Consider the following 24321-nt stretch of genomic DNA (forward strand, 5'->3'; position numbering starts at 1 on the left):
TATTTCGCTTGTTTCATTTTCTTGAGAATCTAAAATCATATAGTAATGATATCTCGTAGAAAAACAAACGCCTACCAGGGCACGCAGACAGTATACTAACGGATTGCGCTTGACATTAACCGACAGCGTAGTCGCAAGAGCATCACTGGACAACGAACAAGTTGAGATTTCATTGTTTAGTACCGCTGGATTTCAAAGTGTTGGAATCTATTGTTTCATTTTTGCCATCTGTTTGGTTTTTATTGTCTGGGTGGCCCTGGTTTCAGTAATTAAACGCACTGACGGACAACCGAATATTTCGCACACTTGCATTTTCCTTTGATGTCGGTTTTAACGAGCTTTACTGAGCTGTTGTGCTGTGAAAACATGTAGGTAAAGGGCCGAACTTGATGTAATCAGGCAGCTACTTTGGTTTTGTTTTTGTTTTTGCTACGGTTGGAGTTTGGGTGAGTAGTCTAATCGGAAAGTAATTGGTTTAGTTTACGCCACTCAATTGAAAACCGTTCTACTACGCAATACTTAAGCCTTTATTGCATGACGAGACAAAGGACACGACGACACCCGTTAGTTAATTTTAATTAAAATCCACTCCAAATGTGATTATAGATCCACTGCATGTTATTTATAAGTGACAATGTCCTATGATGCCACTCCCGTTAGTATAGACCCCTGAAATTCCTAAAAAGAAGAACAACAACAACAACAACAAAACAAACAAACAAAAAAAAAACACAAACAACCAAACAAAAACAAACAAAAAAAGTAAATGAAAACAAAAACATCAACAACAACAACAACAACAACAACAAAACAAATCAAAGAAACAATCAAGGTGACGCTCTGTACTATGCTACTAGTAAGTCCTTGAACAAATCCAGGCACTCTGACATCTTGAGTTATTGTTTGGGTTGTCACCTGTTAAGACATTGTATCAAAAAACAAAAAAGTTAAGATCTATGATACATTTGTAGAAACTAATGCCCTGTCGGCGGTGAACTTCCTTCCAAGCCTAGCGGGGTCATGTTTACATGGTTTAACATTCGCGTGTTATATGTAAATCTCGGGAAAATTCTGTTAGGTTTAATCCAAGCAATGCTCATTTATGCTGCTTCTTACGTTTTTCGCCTTGTATCCTAATCCTCGGGTAACTGTCGTTTTTATCATTTCTTCTCGTGTTCCCCTTGTTGTACGCTGCTATTTAATGTGCCACATTTACATTATTTTTGTCCTAGAAACCACTGGAAATTAGTTGTTAAGCATTCAAGTCGTCGTGCAATAAACTCACTTTACGTTAAACATATATTGGCTTTGCTAGTGATTTTCCTACAGCTTTCATCCACACTTAGTGCAAAAAATCCTTCCAGTGCCGTTGCGCTCCTCGCCTCTTTTTTTGTCGAGCGATGTCATGTTTGATCGATAAAATTTTCTAAGTTGCCAAGTTAATTATGTCCCATGGATTTCCAAGTGCACATGAAATCATTTTGTTCAGCAAAAAGCGCAAGGTACATTATAGTAAAATAACATGTCTCGGAGGGTCTAGAGTAAATATAAGCGTGGTATTCCCTCTCTACAGGAAAAAAAAAAAAAAAAAAAACATCTTACCATTATGCGGCATACACCTCCACTCTAAGGCAGTTCCAGTTATGTCTGTTTATTGGGTGAAAACGGATGTACCTTGCGGAAACCTTCACTTGTAAATTGTGTTTTACAACGGTATAGCTGTTACCATTTCTGCGAAATTCCTAAATAAGGAATATGACATGCAGGATTAAAACGTTTTGTTTGTTGATTTGTTTTTCTTGAATTGCTTAACATTTAAGCTTAATACTCATTAATATTGCTAAGGAGAACTTCAATAGCTCTCTATAAAGCCATTCCTACCGCCCCACTTTACACAACTCCTTGAACAGATGCAATTGTGTCTCGGTAGGTTTTATTTTATGTTGTATTTTTAAGTGTACAAAATATATCATACCACTTCGACGTTTCGTTTATCTCTGTAAGTTTTCCAGGTTTTACCATCAGCAGAAAAGGACAGCTTAAATACTGTAGTCCATTCATTACCATTTCTATCACCCTGAGTTGCAACACCACAAACATGGACTGTTTTTCCAAAATCAATTTGAAGCCAGTCGCTATTGCTGCTGGAGGCCCTTGAGCACCAGCCGTCACCTCTGGTACCATGCAGTCGACCGTAATACGGCTTGTAAGACGAACTGTACTCGGACGATGCTGTCATCTGACCATCAAGAATAATTCCAGTAGATGATACACCAATTGCTTTGCAAACTCCTTAAACAATGAAAACAAGCCATATAACAACTTGCTAAGTTAGCATCTCTTTTATTGGCACACCTTCCCAAAAATATGTAAGGGAGCAGACCTCACTTAAGTTAGAAGTAGAGCCTAATCAAGTATCTATTCTTACAACGGAAATCAGCATTAACTTACTAGTGTTTTAACTAATGCAAGTTGCGATTCGCAACGCCACTCGATTCACAGTGTAGGAGGTGCAGATGGCCTAATTATTGGAAGACCCCGAGCAATTCATTTTTTTTTATTACCGCATTTGCATTGAAGTTCACAAGTAATTTAAAGATCTATCTCATTTCCTAGTTATGGATTTTTTTTAATAAAAAAATAAAGGATTGTTACAATCAGCATTGAAAATGACACTTAACGTCATGTTCCAAAACTTACATTAGAGTTTGATATTATATTACATATTATTAATCCGCTTATCTTTCACTCCGGCAAGTTTCCACATCTCTAGTAAATCGAATTTGGCAGGAATAATAATAACAACCGCGAGGGGTATAGAAGAACTACTTTCTTCCGCATCTACAAGGCCAAATTCTTTAGTACTCATCCTTAATCTCACCACTGCAGTTTTTGCCATCTCCAGTAAATCCAGGTTTGCAGGTACAGCGATAAGACCCATGGGTATTCTGACAAGTGGCATTGGCGTCACAGACCTGGACAGAGGCATTACATTCGTCCACATCTGCACACAAAATGTAAATTCTTATTAAGTAAATTAAAGTCGATTGAAAAAGAAAATGTATGCATCTATGATACCGACCTTAAGATGATGATATCTATGCATTAGTTTATTTTTTTTTTTACATTTCTTTCTTTTTTCGGGTGAAAAATACTGTTCTAACCTGTGCAGCTCTTTCCATCCAAGCGATATCCAACAGCACATCGACAAGAATAAGAACCATCATTGTTTACACAAGTGGCGTTCACTGGACAATCGTGCAAGAATGCTTTGCATTCATCGTGATCTGTCAAAAGAAATTCTACGATTTTAAATAAATGAAATAACTAAATATAGGAATGGGAAGTGGCACATCCCACGGAGGGGCTCTAAGTCCACTCTTAGAAAGTAGATACTTAATTGAAACACGACGAAAATAACAGCATTAATATACATCAGTGCTTGAGGGGCCGTGTGTAACTTCCCAGTTCAAATAGGAATTTAACTATAATTAATTTGAATTTAACTCTCAAAAAATAATTTGTGAGATAATTAAAGTGCTGAAATATAGTGTTCCTTTTAACTAAGCTAAATACGGATTTTGCGATCGAAAAAAAGGATTTCAGTTCCATTTATTGCCAGACTAATCTTATATTGCATTCCAAACAATCCACATCCGGAGGTAGATCGCTCAGAATTGCAATTCAAAGCGGTTTTAGATTGTCGTTCCATTTGAGCGAACATGTCTCGGATTATATCACTTGGCCACTCAGCTCGGTGTACTTCAAACGTGTGTGGACAGTGAGTGCGAAAGCCTGCCGTCTTTATTTCGAAAAAAGTCATTTCCAGGCTCCATATCGTTGTGGCTCGATCGTTGGCTGTATCAATTTTTTAGATTTTTGTTCCAGCTTCCATGAACATTCAAGGAATCTGGATTAACTAAATATACTGGTTAAAAGAAACGCTTCGAAAGGGCAAGAATGAAGCAGTTGTGAAAAAGGATCAATCTGTCAGTTTTCCTCAGGGTATAGGAAATATATTGACAGTAACTGTTTTTTTATAAATAGCTGTTGTTGTTGTTATCGTTCTTTCGTGTTTCCTCCGGTTGGTCACGTGATAAATCATGTGACTTGTTTTGCTGCGTCGTACATTTTGCGCGGTAATTTACCACTTGTGAAGGACTTTCTGCAGTCTTCTGTGTCATTTTTTAGGGTATTTTTATCCTCCTTTTTTCGGTATATACTATAAAACAATTGTTCCCCTCAGTGTCCGTGCTCAAGTAGGTTAAGGCCTGGGTCAAAGGCCTTTACTGGTGAAAATAATTTATTAGTTATATTTCTGAAGGTATAAATGGCAATGGAACCAGACTTAGCACACAGTTAGGTTTTACGTCCTGAACATTTTAAAGTAGAATTGGTACTCCTGACAGGTCACGTGACATGCCACGTGACGTTTAGCGGAAAATAGCCGTTATTTGAGGAATTGATGGCGGTTTCAGTAATAACATCCTGCAAAAACGCGTTTTAGATGCAGGTCAATTATTTCCATCCTCTAACGTTTGGAATGACCGTCCCTCTTTTCACAGAAAAATTTTATAGAGTGAAAGGTCCTTTTTTTCCACAAAATTCGACTTTTGATCAGTTATACCTTCTGTAAACGAAATCAAGGGAGATCATTCCAAACGTAACAAGGTAGCTAATTTAAATTTGTATCGCAGACGCTCATTGATTGATCAATAGAATAAAAATTTGCCACCAATTCGTCGATTTACCAAATTTTAACAAAATGATCACGTGACAAGCCACGTGGTCAAAATAACATGTTAAGGCAAGGCAGGATGTCGAGATTTAAATTCAGGGAAAAGTTCAGCTCGGTAAAACAAATATAAGAAGAGATATAGCTGCCCAACCATAATTCTACTTTACATTCCTGACCCAGGCCTTGAACTGATTGAGTGGCTTAATAATATCCATAATTATTAAATTCTCAGCCTCGGATAATGCAATTCAAGCTTTCTGATTGGTTCACAGGATCTCGGTTACCAGCCATTATACCTGCGTTTGACCTTATATGGAAATGAAAGCGGCAAGTGTCTCTCGGCATGAGCTTTTTCGCGTGAAGCGTAGTTTCGTCGACAAAAAAAAATGGATGAAAAAAAGCGCATTCGGTGAGCTATCTACACAGGAAATACAGGAAATTATGAACAATGCCGTCCCAGTAACAACAAAAAAGCCACAAAGTTCGAGATAGGATTATTTAACGGTACGTATACGTTAAGTTTCCCTTAAAGTTGCAAAATTAAAATATGACCGGCGAGATTTTACGCATTCATGAAGATTATGTAACAAGAACAAATTTTACCTTAACAGAATGGCTTGCTAGTCCTGGTGGCACCAAATTTTCGAAACCGATATAAGAAATGTCAAAAGAAGAACTGAATGTTCAGTTGAAGTGTTTTTACTCGTCTGCGAGGAAGAAAGATGACACGTATTGCAAAAGTTCATTGATTAAATCCATTAAAGCCGCCAGTTGATCATTTCCTTCGCACGCCGCCGCACAACAAACTGTTTTCCATTATCTCTGACCAGGCAAATAAATTACTAGAGCATATGCATTTGTAAAAGGCCGCAGGAAAACAGGCATAATTGCCGGCGTAGTCCATAAGAAACCAGTTTCCAATGAGCAGATGAGGAAACTGTTCGACTAGGCAAGCTCGGATCGGCCGAGAGCAAGAATCCCGCACAGCTACAGAGGACGACCTAGTTTCATCTCAGTCTCTTTTTTGGCCGACGACGACGAGAGAATCAACGACAGCTAGCGCCAACAATTCTGTTCTTGCGAAAAGCACCTCAAGGAGTTGAGTGTTTTGAGCTGAACCGAAGTAAGCCCGGTTCTTTACCAGCCACGAAAAACCACCAGGGTGGCCTCGGAGATTCTGAAGATGAATCTGACGCTAAGATAGTTTCTGTCCTTGACTTTAAAACTGACCAACAACGAGCTCCACACATACAGCTCGAAATGCCAAGGCTTTCAAATCAAGGGAATCCTGAGAGAGATCTTGTCGAGAATAATTTTGACACAACGTCTGTGTCACATGGCGATCAAACTTTTCCGCAGCATTATTACAATGGCAATGTGCAAGTGCACAATTATTTGGCTCTTCTCCATGACTCGAACTTGAACGCTTTTCAAACTTTCTGACCAAGGTTATATCTCCTTCATTTGATAGACGTTTCCTGAATTCTACTTGATTGCAATTTCATTCAGCAAATTCGCTTGATTCGCTCTCAAATTTCTCATTCAACTAATTTTACAAACGGCGCGCATGTCATGTGATTTCCCACTTGTTGTTGTTTTTGTCACATCGACTTCCGGTCGTTTTGTAAAATTAAAATCCAATAAAGTTAAGCTATATTTCCAAGAATACAAACGCACCGAATTTAATAAAACAGTTATTCCATTCGCACTTGTTGGATATGAGATTGGTTATAGCCAACTCGGCCCTACGGGCCTCGTTGGCTATTTACCACCTCATATCCAACGCGCGCTCAAGGAATAATTGTTAAATAACCACCTCCACTGCGGGGAATAATTGCTAATTATTTACGCCAAAGAAAAGCCTAATTTTAATATTATTCTTGCCCGTAGCTTTGGATGCGCAGTTGTTTTATCAGTCCTTTAAAAAAATCGAGTCCAACGCCGAATACTGTTATACTTTTTCCTAATGTCCTGAAAGCTACATAAAATCAGAGATCTGTATTCAAAACACAGTTAAAACTGCATTGTCATGTCTTTGCAGCCATCGAAGGAAAAAATTATTCCGTTATTCTTCCTAAGCAAGGTTTTTGTGACTCTACACCCCGTGATTTCCTAAACATTCTTTGCCGTTTCCTCTTTACATTTTAATGCTGAAAGAAGTCAGTTTCCTTCTAGTGAACGAAAACAAGACCTTAAAAACTCAATGTGTACATGTCACCAAATTGTCTAAGGTAGAGGGCTCCGCTGGTGCGTCCACGGCTGATAGCGGAGCTCCGGCGGCCCAAAGGGCCGCTAAGCGGAGCCCCATACTCATATAGGAAAGAAAAAGAAACCCATGAGTTGATTTTCTCATGGTTATCATGGCTAGCGGTATTGCTCGCGGGCGCGTACGCACGACGGCGACGACGGCGGCGGAGTTGCCCAACATGGCGGCCATTCTTGACAGACATACAGCTTTGGTTTACCGTGTACTTCCTTGATATTGGACATCCATGTTATGATCAATTGACACCTGTCAAATCAAGGTATCCGCTGACCGGTATCACGTGACCATATCGCGGGCTCAAGTTTACAGCTTCTCGAGGTCACGCGTTTTTTGAAGTTGACCGCTGACCAAGTGCTGGTTATCGATCGGATCGCGGGCTCATATTAGGTTAACTTGTTCGAGACAGGGCAGGATTGCTCGGAAGCCGGTTAACGCTAACCCAGGATAAAAAGTTAACTAAATTACAACTTTTCTTCTATACAAATGTTTTTTGCTGTTTTGTTTTGTGTATAGGGTGATTATTAAAACTCAAAACAGAAGGCCAAACAATATACAGAAAACCTCACCGCAAAGTTACAAAACTCAAATCAAAATCCTGCCTTTTTCTGGGTTAGCTTAATCGGGCTTTGAACAACCCGGCCCAGGAGCTACGCTTTTAGGCTGGCCTAAATCTATATATTATATAATTTCGCAGGTGTTTCAGCGATTCTTACTTTGTGTTGTAAATTTGTATTTGTTATAAGTTAAAAAAGACATTAAGTGTACCTTTCTTGCAAGTAAATCTGTGGCAGTCTGTGCAATTGACATCATTCCATCTGTACCTGTTTTCATGACGTAAGCCGAGAGTATGAACGCAATCCTGATTGCGAAAGTTGTTTGGTTGGTGTTTCTCCCAGTACTGAAAATTAAAAGATGTCCCATCGCTCCACACAAATGTCCCTTCAGTGTTGATATCAGACAGTCCCAACCAAGATTTTTCTCCGCCGTGTAAATTTTGGACATAAACATTTTCTTCCTGGCTATGGATACTGGGAAGATTAGCTCCAAGAGTGGCGCAAGTACCCTGACTACCATTCCACGAATCACAAGAAGACACCTTTCTCCAGCAGTGTCCATTAAAATACATCCAGTCATCCGGACAAATGTCTGTTAATGGAAAGTGTGAACATACCTGTTAATGTTCATGTTGTTACCGTTATTGAAGTTATGTACGTGCTGTTTTTGGTGTTCATGATAACGATTATGATCATCTTGTCGTTGTTTGTATTGCTGTTGTTCTGTTACCCTAACAACTGCGCCCTTTGAATTCATATTATGCTAAAACTGTTGCCTGTCCAGTCAGTTACTTTGAAAGAAAATGAAATAAACGCAATCTGATTACTTCAAATGATGCATTAGAATACGGCCTTCCTTTTTCCCTCTGTTTTCTGCGTAATGAGCAATAATAATTGTTACTTTACCTGACAATACTGCATACGACACAGTCATTGGATCAAAACGTTGAACAAACAGCTCTTTCAGGCAAATACGAAATCCGGATTTGGTGATAAACTTCAAGAATGCGAGAAAGAAGGTAAAGAAGACAATAAGAGCTTTAATGCCAAGAACATATAATTCATGTTATGACAGTTTTATTCTAAATTCTTTCATTTCTGGTATCCTTGTTTGTCCTGATTTTTGGAATCCCACTGACAGCTGTTCTGACTTATTTCGGGAATTTCACGTAAATGGAAGATCCAAGCTGGAAGGCATTTTGAAATGTGTGCCGGCATGTTGGCGTTCTGTGACGTTATCATTGACACATTATATCGTTAGAGTAAACAGGTTCAGATGGACGCACCATGTTTGATTACCACTGCAGAGCTGCATGTTACTGATGAGAAAAACTTCCGTGTGTAAATAAACTCACCCATCCCATACTTTTCGATAAGGATGGGAGGTCTAAACAGTTCTCCCCCCTCCCCTGGTAGCCACGCTTAATAGGGTTAGGTCATAGGGCAAACGATGGATTGAGGTAGCTTGCGGTTTAGCAGGTTTGCGTATAGGACCGTATAGAGCGTGATCCGCAAAAACGAGCAGCGAAACCGCGAGTGGCCTGGGGAAAAAATGACGGCATGGAGGGGTACCAAGAAGGCTAGACACCGTGACGAAATGCCCCTAATTTTCCATCTTGGTACCCTTATACCGCATGGACTAAACGTGGATTTTATTTTTTAAACAGCTTGACGCGCGCGCTTTTATCTATTTGTTGGAGTCGCGCGTACAGCTGTTTATTTATTCAATGACGTGCCCCATTCAAAACTCAACTTAGCACTGAGGAAGGGCTAGGCCCGAAACGTCTGCTATAAACATTGAGTTTAATTTGGCTCTGAATTATTATTATTTGCAAAATTTGAACTGTTTCCTGTGCCACGCAGCAACTGATCCTTTTGGATTACAAATATTTCTTTCGATACACCGAAAAGTCTGTCGAGGAAGGGAAATGAAAAACAACAAGGGTTTCACAATTGTCCGCTAACGATTTAATGCGGCAAATTTTATTAGACATCTTATATACTATGACCCCATACCTTTTCAGGTTTTTCAAGCGAGAGGAATTTCAAAATAAGACCAGTCGGCGTTAGTGCGCCGAGTACTAGAAGATTCTGAAAGTCGACAGATCAGACACGTTTCTGTGTTTGCAATACCCGTGGAGGAAAATTATGGAACGCATTTTAGCATTCCATTTGTGCGAATCTGCAGCTGAAAAGAGGATGAAACCACCGCGAACGAAGTCGACGATGACTGACGCAATTCTACGAAACAAATTATTTACGGCCGTTGCTCGCTCATGCTTAGGACTGATTTCTTTGCGAAGAATATTGGCGATCAAATTTTCAGGCTCGCTGCCTCTGCTCTTCACGCAAAGATTTGCGTTGTCTCTTGGAGTTATCTCTTGGGATATGAACAAAACATTTGACTGATGTGTTCGTGTTCCGATCCAAAGGGAGAGGCCCGTACTCCAGCGTACAGGACTAATAAAAAAGGCAGGGAATCAGAGAAGGCCGCTTTAGCTGCTTGCTCGCATGTCCTACCCAAACTAAACCGCCGGCTACGCAGGCTAGAGCGGGGTCAAACTTTGCCTATAACACAGTCCTCGAGAATTTTGTTATAAAAAAGGCATTTGTTTTTATTTCATAAGAACCTTTATTGTTACCTCAATCCAGCTTACAATTCCATTACACTCTGCGCCTGCATTTCCTCCACCGCTGGAGTGTTTGGCTGCTAAAAGTACTGTTGGAGATTTGCTGTAATTCCGAAGGAAGTTTACATCCTCATAGTAATCGTTGAAAATGAAACGTTGAAAAAAGGGTATCAATGTACAGTTTAACATTCCCATTACATAAAATAATTCCTTTCTAGGAGTTTAATGTAATGCAACAAGCATTTTGAAAAGGATATCAGTGCTTTTTCAAACTCCATTTGCTATAAAACACAGATCATTCATGACGTTTCACAAGTGTCCCAAGAGCTTTTGTCCACCGTTGTGAGTTGATTTAACTTCGATTTTTCCGATATCTACTTTGATGTGCAACGCTATCCAGTTAAGTTAGAACCTAGGTAAACATTTTTTGTGAAAACACGGGGTTAGTGAACAAAAATTCTTACTATCCTTGTATATCTTTATAGAAGAGCTACGCCCTGTGGAATGCTAATAAACCTTTATTATCATTATTATTATTATTATTATTATTATTATTATTGTTATTATCATTGTTATTATTAGTTATACCTCCAATTATGACTTTACTTCACAGTAACCGCCAAAAAGGTCGCAGTGTGGCCTCCTGGCCGTCTAAAAATCTATATTTAACTATTGACACACAAAGCAACCCCTCCTCTTACACTTGTTGATTAGGCTTACCTGGCAGAAGGCGAAGTTATGTTTCTTAGAAGGCAAAACGTTATTTTGGAAGTTGACGTCACTGTGTTCTGAAAAGAATGGTTTATGGATAGACTGGAACACCAACCAATTCTGTATCAAATTTAGAAATAGACAAAAATGAATTAATATATGAGTTTTTAACCTTTTAGCCTTTAAATTGAATGGTCTGTGTTGATTAAAATTGAATTGCAATCCCAGTAATAAAGCGTGGTTAATAACATTGTTTAATGTTCCGATTACTCATGTTTCTTTTTCATTAATTTGTTTGTTACGTCACATACTTAAATCACATAGCCTTGCATTGCAGTTAATTGTTGGCACTTACAACCGAGATGTCGTCATGAACTCCTGCAAAGTTTTGAAGCTCCCGGAGACAAATCTTAAAGGCACTCGCTGAGACGTCCTCGAGCCACACGCTTGTAGCATCATACTTCAGACCTGATCTGAAGTGTTCGGCTGTGGCAAATACCATCGGTGGGATGGAAAATTTTCCCTGAATATATAGGGAGTAGAAAGGTAGAAATTTCAGACGGGTGGATTTTCAAGTTATCGGGAGGGGAGCGGCGGCGGGGGGGGGGGGGGGGAGGGGAGGGTGGGGGAGAGAATTCGCCGATTAATCTATCTTAAACTTTTTGGAATATTTCAAATGAATATTGACCGAAAGCGGCGAACTTACATTTGGAAGAGTGACCGTCCGACAGCTAGTCCCAGTCCACCAGCTAGAGAACTTTTCTTCTCCTGCTACTCCCCCAGACGGCGCACCCTGATAGGCTATCCAATCAACTGTGGCGAAGCTATTTGAAGGATAGTCATTCCTGCCAGCTCGAGTAACACAGGCAGTGAATTGACTGATGTTAGCGCTTTCAACCCAAGGTATAGTGGCCTCGTGTACGAATGTGGAATCAGAGTAATTAAAGTGGTTAACAGTAAGTTGTATGTATATTTTCTTGTGCGGGTAAAATATGTACGGTTCAAACTTGATGACTTCACATTGATCTTCCTCCCAGGAAGGTATGTTCTTAAACGTGTTTCTACCTCTCTGAAGTGGAAAACCTGCCAGAGAACAAAAGCAATTCGTCGTAGACCAAGTTTGGTATTCACTAACCCAAGTGTTTCATAATCTCTTTGTCATCCTAAGGCGCTTTTCTACAGGCTGAATCACGCCAGTGTACCGCTGAAGCAGTTCAGTGAACCACGTAGGGTTTTGACTGAAAAAGCATTAGGAAATTGAGAAAAATGGAGATGTGACACACAAATGAAAGAAATCACAATACGCCTACATGCACATTAAAAAATATACCTGTGCAACTTCCAGGATGATAGTGCGTAAAATTTCCACGTGTCTGACAGATTTCGCGGTTTAGCAAGCATAAATTGGTGTATGTGCGACCGTTAGAAGCGCAGACCTGTTCTTCATATGACGGGCAGTTGTCCTTACAACGACAAGCAAACTGGTGTGGAGCTATGGACACACAGTGACTGTGGTATTTGCAGGTCGCATTTCCGCAGGGATCACGATCTAAGATGGAAACGAAATGACACTTATCATAATTTCGGTTTCATAACAGACTCAAGACTGAGGCGTGTACTGTACAAAGACAGATGTATGAATCATTTTCAATTCTACGCGACCTTCGAAATCAAAACGCTTTTTGCGATAGCCCTCGGTTGATCATACAGGGGTAATTGTATGAATCACTTGTCTGTGGAAATGGCTTCACACTCACGGCGAAAATGTTGCGAGCAGCTACGATAACTTTGAAAAAAGCGGATATCAAATTAAACTATCACCACTGCGATTTATTGTTGCTTCATTAAATAAATTTGTAGTTGTAGTCGGCCGGCAGAAGGCTGGATGCTCGTGTCCTTTGTCGCGATACTAATATCATTTTCCAATATTTGTAGAGAGAGGTTGTGTTGTACACAAAACCGTAAGTGAAGATGTGGAAGGCTGTGAACACGTCCCATTTCGTCTGTCGCATCACTGGGCTTGATTATCGCATGTTATGAGCTAATGTGTGAGCACGATTGTGCTTGGGTCCCTTGTGAGTAGCGTCTCCTTCCTCTTCTCGATTTTTCTGTGAAGATCGAAGGAGGCTTGCTCGCAAGGTATTACTCCGAAACAGGTGTACGCAAAGGGGAGATAAGCAACGGGGAGACGCCGACAGACTTCCCACTGAGGTCTTCCTCCGACAAAACGCCAGATTGGGCTCAAGAAACAGTAAACCACAACTGTCCTCACTATTTGCATTCAACCTTACTGAAGAATTAGCCAACATTTTCGCCATGAAAATGAAGCCACTTTGCTTCGACAGACCATGAAAGCTACTGCTGTTTGTTTGACGTAAGTCTATTGCAAAGAGCGTTTTGATTTCGAAGGTCGCGTAGCAGTAAAAACAGTGGTAACTAAACAAATATTTTCCTCATAACTACCTCCTATAGCCAAATAGTCTACATGTACAATATCCCTCTGGCCATCGTAGCCCGCGTCATCTTTGATGCACACTCGAAAGTGGTAATTCGTCACTTCCTATAACAAAGTCAAAAATGTTAACAACTTGGTTAAAATATTTCTCTGGAATAAATAGTTATACAATTAATATCTTTGGGAAACAAATAAATTCAACTCAAAGAAGCTGAATGAACAAAATTAATGAAACACCAGAACTGGGGTCCTTATAGAAAACGAAGTTCCCATACACCTGTTCCTGTCTCATTAGAAAACACAGTTAAGAACAAGCGCACGCTAAAACTCAAAGGAAACACAGAACTAACCCAAGCTGATGACTTGGCGAGACTTCAAGAGATCATTCAGCCCTTAATTACTAAGGGTGAACGTAGATTACGCTCGAGACAGCTCGTACTCTTTGAGTTTAATTATCATTTACCATTGCCATTGTAACCATTTCTGTGGTCAACCAAATTACGATATATTTCTCCCTTCTTTTTCCATGTAATTATCATCAAGAATAGTCTGATTATCAAAACGATCATTATCATTGTTAACTAGAACTCTTGACTCCCTAATGCCCAAGAGGACGCTCTGGATGGCCATGGTTTGTGTACTGCTTCGGTCGTCACCATTTTCAACTTTTGAAGTGGAATGAGGTCCTGCAAAGCTTACTCAAACAAGCACGACGGTATTCATTTGGCCAAGGATTCAGACAATAAACCTTGAAATTTTGTTCTCTTTTAATCTTAACCCTCCAGTAAGCCTAGGTAGGGCACCTTTTTACACAGAAAAAAGGCAACTGAAAGGCCAAAAAAAAAAAAAAAAAAAAAAAAAACAGTGACAAAAGAATTCAAGAAAAGGAGTGGGCGCCATGTTATTCCAAATGAGGTTTACAAGAAATTGTAATCTATCCTTTGAGATGAAATGAAAAGACGTCTACAACGTTTAATCGCCTTTTTTATGCAGGGAGAGCTGGGAATGGTATTCAAAGAGTAAATGTCTCTGAAGAGATTGTACCTCCAGCCAGCTGCTTAAAGGATCTTTCAGTGGACAAGCGAGGCTGGCACTGTTACTGCCGCCATTAACAACTGTTGTGAGTACAACAGGTGGTGCGTAAAATGGACTGGTAAAGTTCACACTCTGCAAAAACAAAGAGCAGAAATATAAGGGCCTGTAAAATGTGTAGTTGACAGAAAGTGACATACAGAGGACCGATTACCACCGAATCATTCTAGATGCTTAGAATTCAGTAAGCTCTCATCCACTTGTTGTTATGGTCGACTTGACGGACAAATTAAAGAAGAAAGGTATACACACAAACCTTGCATAACGCATAATTGTTCCCTGCAGTTGGTACCTCGTTTTCAAAAAATAAGATCTCCGAGGACTCTTTAACGGCCCACGACGACGGGTAATTCTCGTATGCCATCCAGTTCTAAATTTAGGAGGAAAAAAATGAAATGAAAAAAAAAAAAAAAAAAAAAAAAAACAGCTGAAAAAACTCATCAAGCAATTGCACTCACTAGTTCTCATAAAAGGTGTTAATGTCTTGGAACAGCTGGAACTTTGTTAGTTTCGACTAGGAAATAAATAATTCTGGATAAAATTACCACCGCGAGATTACTGTGGGGTCCATCAAATGTCCTTGACTCTCTTAAACAAACTTCAAACTGACTTGTGGTGACATTTTCAATCCAAACACTCATGGCGTCCTGCTTTTGGTTTGGAGTTTTATGCTTCACAGTAACTTGAACTTTAGGCACTGCAGAAAAGGCCTAAGTAAGAAGAATAAAATCTGTTGCAGTGTATTTAAATGACCATACACGTGTTCTCTTAACTCCCATTATAAATATGACAGGACAATTTGAAGTTATTGTCCAAATTGGGCAACAATCCCATTACAAAAGAATATTCACTTCCATCCAAAGAGTGAATTAAAAGACTTTTATAGCAGTAGTTACCCTTTTGCTTATTCTTTGTCTATATATTTATCACATATTTTAGCAGCCATCAATACTCCTTTTTTAATCGTACCTGGGAAAAGGCCAGTTGATTGCATTTTGTTCCAGTAGTAAACAGGCTAAAAGTGGTCTCTCCGTGATAAACTCCTGATTGGGAACCTTGGAATGCAAACCAATCGATGGTGGTGTTTCCCCCAGTTCCTCGACCAGCTTGCACTAGACAGGTCTTAAAACCACTTGTTGTCACATCTTCTACCCAAATAAAGGCGGGATCATCAACTCTTGTTGTCTCGTTACCATGATTAACTGAAGTAAATACTCGCACAGATGCTTCACTGGAAAAAGTGTTATTAAACGACACAGGTTCGCAGTGGAAATTATCAATTCCCATTTGTTGAAAGTCGACTTTGCCCCTCTCAACACCTATTAAGGAAACAGCAGACGTTGTTGGCATAAGTAAAGGAGCCATTATTCTTTTTTCCAAAATAGATAGTACATGTAGATAAATCATTCGTGGTTGCAAGGTTAAAAAATTGACACGCACAATAAACGTGGTGACTTCTGTCCCCCTGTATTTGGCAAAGTTGTGATCATTGCAGAATCAAGCATAGCTTCTATTTTTGTGAACATTTAAGAAGAGATTCATATTTTGTTTTTATTTCTTTGTTTTCTAAAATCATTGAGACTTAAGGATCTCCCACATTATTTAGGCTCACCAAATTTGAACAGTACATATTAAGATTCTTGCCATTTTCACAGAATTTAGGTTCCTACCATTCCCTTCTTGTCAAGACTCGCGCCAACTTGACGATATTTAGACACTGTCAATTGCCACAATATTTAGACTCGTGTAGTCTTCACTGTGTTCAACCTCCCACATTGTTTAAAGATTAGACTAGAGCAATGTTTGGGCAATGTTTCCCGCTTTTTATTTCGTACCTGCTGCCAACTTCCATGGTATTGAGACTCCCGCAATTTTCAGAATAGTTAAGATGGCTCACAACGGTTTCCAGCCTTTTTAATCCCTTCCTTCTTTGATGAATCAATGCTACTACTCTTAACTAAAACTTTTAATAGATTTTATTTATCTATTTTCTTTAATTTCAAATACCAATCAGTGGAGAACCTCTTAAAGCCATAGCAAGAGTATAATTCATTAAAAACACTCTATTTTCATTTTAAGTGCTTCTATCTCAAATACAAGTTTGGTAGCATATTTAGTTAGCTTATTATATCTAAATAAATATTTTTTCAACAATTTAAAGTGGCGTCTGAATCTGCTCCCACATATTTTTAAAAATGTGTTGAATCTCGACATGTTGATTACAATTGGAGAATAAATTTGGTCACCGGACTCATTTTTGAGTTAGAGCATTTAAAGCTAAAATTAAAGGGTTTTTAAGCAAGTCACACAGTTGCCATGTAAGTACAAGAAAATGATCATAACTTACTCTCCAATGATTGGGTATTTTTTTTTTGACACCATTATTGTACTGTTAAGTGAAAAGAATAGCAGTATTGATTCACCAAAGTAGAAGCTAAAAGCTAAGAGTATCCCGGGATCTGTTGTATGCCACCTTAACTCTCACATTTTCTACGGTTTGTGGGCCCGCGCAGTCAATCAGTAAGTCAGTCATTTATCAATTAGTATTGTATCATAGCGCGCGCTAGTCCTATCTAATTCTTATTGAGCCATCATGAACAAAATCTTTATGTACGCACGGCCGTGCTCAATAAAATGACCTGTGCAGTTTCATTTCAGCGGCAAAATTTCCATTGAGTTTAGTGCGAGTTCCTTTTGTTTAAGTTTCGGCAATGTGAAGATTATTCTGAACAGTCCAAACCCTACTTCGAACCTTTGACTTTTTCCGAGCTAAGATGTTTACTTAAACTTGAGTGAAAGTGGTAAAAGTTCAATTGAGGCCTCACACTACTGTAAAATAGTACTAAAATCTTTTAAAAAATCCAAGCTCTCGCTGATCTACGGCATGGTGCCGTAGATCGGCGAAAGCTTGGATTTTTTAAAAGATTTTAATATCATTTTATAGTAGTGTAAGGCCTCAATTGAACTTTAACCACTTTCATTCAAAATGCTACTGAAGGACAACGTCCAACGATTATTTAAACTTGAGTATTTTGACTTTGTTTGTCTACATTTTCATTAAAATTAAATCGAAGAAGCGAATTTGTCGTTGACAATTTTAGAAACCAGGTTAAGCGTTTTCGTTCAACTGATTGTGGCGTGTTAGGATCCTAATGACCTTTATTTTCCTTCACCGTGCATTGTGAGAACTTTATAGTTAATCACAAATAAAACATGTTTTAGCGCCCAATATGTTGTCGCCATGTTATAAAAGAATTGGTTCATGCTTTCAGCTGTGCGTATATCGAGTTATGGATGGACTTGGAAAGTTTGAAGAGCACTCAAGAAGCTAGAGTTGCTCTTGGTTAACGCCTCGAGCAACTCTTACGCTTCTTTCGTGTTCTCCAAACTTCCCGCGTGCATCCATAACTCGACATACGCACGCTAAGCATGAATCAATTCTTTATTTTCAACGGGCCTAATAGTCACAATATATGATCTAGAGCGATACCACAATTTTAATGGCATTTTAAGTCAAAAAATTTCTAAAGTAGTTAGAATCAAGTTAATTCGAAAGTGTTTAAAACTTTGCAATTTTCTCGGTGTTTGGACACGCTTATGTTCTAGTACTCAAATTTACGCTATTTCCGCAGTTATCAAGTTACGTGCAACTTCCTTAGTATTTCGGCTAAGGGAATTCAATATCTAAACTCGGGTAATCTAAGCGAGCGAGTCGAGCGATTTTAAGAGTTTTTAAACTTTTAAAGGATTTCAGTAGTATTTCCTGACTCACCAAGAGAGGATGATATCTTGTACCGACGCAATTTTCACAGGATTTTGCCGGATCTACGCAATTACCACGGTAGTATTTACATAATTTCAATAACTTTTCTAAGATTTACCCAATTTCCACTATGTCCAAATGAGAGCTTTATTAGTTCAGACGAGAGACGATGAACGCCTCCTGTTTCTAATGGTCAAGCATGCCCATGAACAATTTCCTCACAGTTTAAGCCCGCGCATTTTTTGAACTACTTACACAGAATTAGAGCATTATCTCGACTGGCAAATTTTAACATTATGCGGAGGCCTACAAATATCACGCAAGTTCCAGAGTGTTTAGACACGCGCAATTTACTCAGAATTTAAAGTTTGCTCAAATCATTTACGCTCAAGTAATATCCACATAGCTCATCTAGACCAGTGGCAACAAATTCCACAACATTTAGACTCTCAATCTTATTTCCATAGCGTTTAGATTCACCCAATTTCGTTTTTAGTTACACAAATGCAATTTTCATAGTATTTAGATTGGCGCATGCATTTATTACAGCATCAATAAGTTTCCTCAGTTTGGTTAAGTAAAGCTTAGTTTCCAAGTTATTAGAATCTCAGAATTTCTAAAGTATTTATAATTGAATAATCTCGTCACAATCTGCCCTCCTCGGATTGACAAAATTTGCACTCACAGAATTTCCACTTTATTTAGACGCGCACAATTTCCACAGTAAGCAGAGATCTGCAAGTCCCACAATAATCATGTAGACTTTTGAAAATGGTCACACTTTATAGACCCGCTTAGTTTCAAATGATGAAAATCGTACAATTTTTAATTACAGTATTTCGAAGCCCGCTGATAGAATTCAGACTTACGAAATTTTCAATGTTTAGGCTCGGGCAGCTTTTTTAGATATATTCCTGTAATATCAAACATTATTTTCCGTATTTATTTTCGTGCATTTTCCACGTGTTAATTAAAAGTAATTCACACAATCTTCAATTGTTAATTTTCCTTAAATTCTCGCTCTTTGGTCTCAAGTATTTTCCTTAGTATGCAGCTTTTTTCATAGCGCTAGCTACTGCTTAACTTCCAGATTATTAAAATCTTCTATAGTCGCTATAATATTTTAAAACAATATTTGAACAGTAACGACCATAAATTTTCTGCTGTTGTTCTAACAACGAATATTTCATACAAATGAAGATCGACCTTGCGGTATTAGAGATAAGAACCATACGTACACATACATGTATACTGTAGTTACCTGATATGCCTGTGGCTAAGGAACTGAGAAAGACAAGAAGAAATATAGTATTCCTCATCTCGACCGCAATCGACAGACTCACAAAAACTTCAATAAGTTTCGCAAAGATGAAATATTGTTGATTGGAAAGTAGGTTGTTAATTCGGTTCCTTCACGTCCACTTTCACTTTCACTTTTAGCTTGCATTTATGTATGTCTTTCTTCTCTTATGATAATAATATCGCCTTTAATGTAAATATTAATTTCAATTGACTTAGCATGCTGCCAACGCAAACTTATATCTACATGACAGTGACCAACTCGAAAGCTCATTGGCTATTTTGGTCACTGTACACAATTAAATATTGTTTCTGCTAGTTAATTTCTATCTGTATTTATTTTTCCTATATCATTGTAAACCATCTTACGTTAAGTTGTTTTTCTGTAAATAGTGTGCGATAATAAAAAAAACTGAAAAACTGAAACACTGACCCGAGGGCCGACTAAGAACAATGAATAGTTTCGGATAATATATGCGTTAAACAGAACGAGTAAGAACGAGAAACGAAAGTAGGAAGTATAGACGTGCAAAGCTCATGAACAACGACGAGAAGGAAAACGGTTTGCTTATTCTATTGGCCTACATATTTGTATCATCGACTAAACTCAATTGTTAGAACGAAATGCAGAGCCCTCGCTTGATCTTGTAGTATATGTTTCAAATAAGCGAATATATTGTCAGCTACAGTTGACTCGCTTTTTTTTGTTTTGTTTTGTTTTTCAAACGCATCTAGCAGGGTCATTATTTTTGTTTTGACTAGTTAAAGAAAGGTTGTTTCTGCATGGGCTGAAAAAAAGAAAAGAAATTGACATAATGAGTAGCTATATGAAGAAAAATTTGCATAAGGCTAACCTTTTTCGTTCACTCGATCTTGTACACAGCAAAAGGTTAGTTTTGCTGGTTTTCGTAGAGACCAAGTTTAACAATGGGCTCGAAAGTAACAAAACTATCGTATCAGAAAACCATTTTTGTCGCCATTAAAGCAGAAGGCGTTTATCTAAACTCGGCCTTTTTTAATACCTCAATTTTATTGTCATGTAAGGTTCAACATAAACACCGAAAACAAAGTAAGAAAACAATTTTCCCAGTTCCGTCTATGCCAAAGAAGCACTGCATTTTCGCGGTACTGTAACGAAACACACGTAGCCCGAAAATCAACGAAAATTAACGAAACACACGTAGAAAGAAACGCGGATATGATTTCGTGGCACTGTTTGACACCTTATTTACTCGACTTAACGCCTGGTCGAATAAGCGGCCGATCAATAAGGTCGATGAAATAAATACACCCGCGGGCATTTATTTCGGGCCCTGTTGTCAGTTTCAAGCCCGCTGTTTTGAAAGCCGACGTTAATTCGAGCCCGTCAACTTCACAAAACCGATTCCCATACATCATCAAATCGTGCGTTAATCATAACATGGTCTTCAAGAAGGGCGCAGAACATATTAATTTCTGTGATACCTAGAGAAAGGGCCTATCGTTCTTTACACTTCAATGAGTACCAAATGTAATATGTTATATTGTTCCGATAATTTGTATCATGGTGGTATGATGAAACGCTTACTTGAATGATCGGATATGTGAATCTGCTGAAAGAGGAAGAGAGTACATGGCATTTTAACGCGGATGCTTGGAGACGAGATGCGTTTCTTGTAAATTCAAATCCAATTTTGACCTGGTGGAAGTGCCAGACGTCTAAAACAATATAACTAGTGTAGCCAGAGCTATGAGCGTGCTGCAGAAATTTGGATGTCGTGTGCAATTTGGAGTAGCCTGCGAACAGGTTCCCGGTGAGCCCGAACGAAGCGAGGGAGCCTGTAGGCATTCTATTGATGCCGCCGTTCTATGATACCAGCTTCTGGTATCGTGATATGACTTGTTAAATCGCAGATTGTTGACATCTTTGAGATGAGTATTTGACAGATCTTTGTTAAATTATACGACTCCAACGGCTCGTTACAATTAATAGTGCATTTGCCGTTCTCTTTTAAGTTTCGGTCTCCCGACCTCTCGTTATTTCACAAGTGATACTGAAGGGTACTTTATGCTCTGTTACGAGGAGGAACTTTAAGTAGAAGCTAGTGGATTAGAGCCGTTTGGCGGTGCTATAGCAATTTTTTTAGAGGTCAAAGGCATGGTTTCCGGACTTTCCGTTGTTTATCTGCTTGTCGCTTCGCAGAGTTTGACACCTATCATGTGCTTATAATTTCATTACGCTCATTTCAGTAGTGCAAAATATGTTTTAAGTTCTCTAAGTATTGGCTCTGGAGGGACACAGTTAAGTTTGAAATATTCCATGAACATGTTGCTTACTTGCAATCTATATTATGACGACAGGCCCGGCTATTTGATTAGTTCCATTAGAACTGTTTGCAAGTACCGAAAATGTAGCATCTTGACAGGTCTAATTACCTCTGATTTGTTACAGTCTTACATCACCAAGCGCGGATATGATAGGCACATGAAAAACAAAGTCTACAGGCTCCCCTGTCTCCGCCCCGATCGCTTTGCTCTCCGAATTCTTCTGTTTCGCGCTCGCCGAAATTTTTTTCCGTCCTCGCCGGGAGCCTCTTAGCAGGCTAAATTTGGAGCAAGGATTGCATACTGATAAGGGACAAATATTAAGAGGTGTATAAAGTTTGAGAAGTCTGAAGAGATAATTACTCGGGCTTCCGTAGGAGAGCCCGAGTCTAAAAATGTAGACGTTTTGGTCGCCAAAAGGGGGATCATGGTCCCAGGCGTTCCATGCGTAGACCATGGAAACTGGGGACAAGAAAGCCGACATTGCTCGCTCTTCGTGACAGAATGCGGTGTTTTGCGAAGGAAGTTTTGGCAAGAATCCCGCCTCATACATTCATCTCACATACAAAGATGTCGATCGTTTTCAGAAAGGGTCGGTCCACGAATTATATTACTTGAAAGCCAGCCAGGTAAGCAAAGTTCACGCTCGAAATGTTCTCGTGAGATAACAACTGAGCCGATTGCGGTATGAGTTCAATCTACGAAAACACTGGCAACAAGAAGCTATTTCTCAGAAAGAAATGGTATTTCGTTTCCGGAAAGGTATTCAAAGTCTGAGAAAGGCCGGGTTTTGATATCTTGTACATGAGAAGTCCTGGGGTGAGGGGGATATGTGCTAATGCGCCGCTTTGCAGCGCACTGATTTGCTCAGAACCTGGGGTTTTTCGGCTAAATAAAGTCGTTCCATTTGTCACAATTCCCATTCGTTCACAGGCCTCTCTCTATCCCCTCTCTGAACCTCCCGCGAATATTCAAAATGTAGGCCTTAGTAAACTGTTCTGCTATTTTCTCGAACACGTCTTTCTTCGTCGCTTTAATTTCCCGCCAAACAAATATTTATTATCGGCATATGTGGTTATGAGAAGTCTGACATCTGCATCCTCCCAGCTCTCTAGGTTTACAGTGATAGAAACTTCACCTGTGAACGAAGAATTACAAAAGAACTTTTCAGAGTTGTTCACGCAACATTTTACGCGGGAAACGTGCACCGGCAAAAAAGGCTTTGAACAAGCAAGAAGTTTTACCTACAACTTTTATATGCAACACCTGGATCTGGCGCTAGAACTTGGCAGGCAGAGCACTCGTAGTAGCCCTGAAGGGAGCCGAGGGAGGCCTGGCCGCCTAAAAGACCGCGAAAGGCATGGAACTGGCGATAAAGACGAGAAATCTGTAAATGGAACACAAATTTTCCATTGGAAAGTTTCCACCGGGAAAACGGGACTACCTTTTCAGGAATTCCGTTTATTCCGGAAAATTTCCAGTGGAACGAACCAGAAAGTCGTGTTCCATTTACATCCCAACCGGAATTTCCGGAATTTGTTGGTAAATGGAAAGAGCTCAGTGTCTCTCCGCGGATGAACACTATCGCGTCACGTGATCAATTCCAACCAATAAGAATCGGAGAAATTTTAGTGGTGAACTATAATGCAAGATATGTTTTAAAGTCTCTAAGTATTGGCTTTCGAGGGAAAAAGTTGACATATTTCATGAACATGCATGTATTGTGCACATCTATTGTGCCGCCCGGCTGGTTGATTCAGTAGCACAGTCAAGAACAGTACGTTGCTTCTTATCACGATACCACAAATGCCATATCTGCTTTCCGTTTTTCCCCAGAGTCTGCCGTAACTTTACTTTGAGAAAGTTACTTGTACAGAGACGTCTGTTTCTCGCATTACTTTGATCGGGCTTGAGTATATCCATTTTCCAGACTTCGTTCTATTTTTTTATTTTTTATTTTTTTTTTTAAACTAACAATGACAGACGCGGCAATTGTCTGAGGTCATATCGTTATTCACGCGTACTATTTGCTTTTAGTGGACTATATCAAGCTCACCCTGGGCGCTTGTCAAAAACGATATACCAGAAGATAATGATCATTGGTTCCCATGTGACTGATGATGCCCCAAGGGAGCGCGGCATGTTTGGGGGCGTCCGTTAAAATGCTAGGGATTGATTGGTTGACTGACAACTTAAGGAATATTGTGCGAATATGAAAATCCCGTAAGATTAAAGCTCTCAAAATGCTGGTTCAGTTTCGGTTCAGTTTTCAGTTGCGGCGTTGAAAACATGTCAAACATGTCAAAGTCACCAAGGCGTGAAAAATCCGATGTATAATTCAGCAAGAAGCACACGGCAGCTGCTACCTAGTGTATAAAACGAAAAACCAGAAAAGGCACTATAACAGTCCTAGAATGTTGTGCGAGTACATGCAAGCCCTTACGAAAAGTTCTCAGAATGCTTGTTAAATTTGAGTGCGAACACATGAAAGGCTGTCAAAGCCGCCGAA

The 24321-nt window shown here is 39.3% G+C and overlaps 1 protein-coding gene across 1 annotated transcript; it reads right to left on the bottom strand.

The window, feature by feature from the left end:
* Nucleotides 1-559: 559 nt before the first annotated feature.
* On the bottom strand, nucleotides 560-19659 carry LOC110053953 (uncharacterized). Its single transcript, XM_089271794.1, has 18 exons — nucleotides 19471-19659; nucleotides 15416-15765; nucleotides 14992-15156; nucleotides 14703-14816; nucleotides 14399-14521; nucleotides 13363-13459; nucleotides 12230-12448; nucleotides 11606-11982; nucleotides 11255-11422; nucleotides 10909-11019; nucleotides 10201-10317; nucleotides 8465-8555; nucleotides 7770-8150; nucleotides 3165-3287; nucleotides 2882-3004; nucleotides 1976-2292; nucleotides 1603-1742; nucleotides 560-915 (listed from the first exon to the last, which is right to left on the bottom strand). Exons 1-17 carry the CDS (start codon nucleotides 19526-19528, stop codon nucleotides 1605-1607), a joined length of 3072 nt encoding a protein of 1023 aa, XP_089127920.1. The 5' UTR covers nucleotides 19529-19659; the 3' UTR covers nucleotides 560-915; nucleotides 1603-1604.
* Between the last annotated feature and the right edge of the window lie 4662 nt (nucleotides 19660-24321).

The sequence above is a fragment of the Orbicella faveolata genome, unplaced genomic scaffold, assembly GCF_042242905.1.
Source record: "Orbicella faveolata isolate gen_17 unplaced genomic scaffold, um_ofav_v1 contig_34, whole genome shotgun sequence".
NCBI lineage: Eukaryota > Metazoa > Cnidaria > Anthozoa > Scleractinia > Merulinidae > Orbicella > Orbicella faveolata.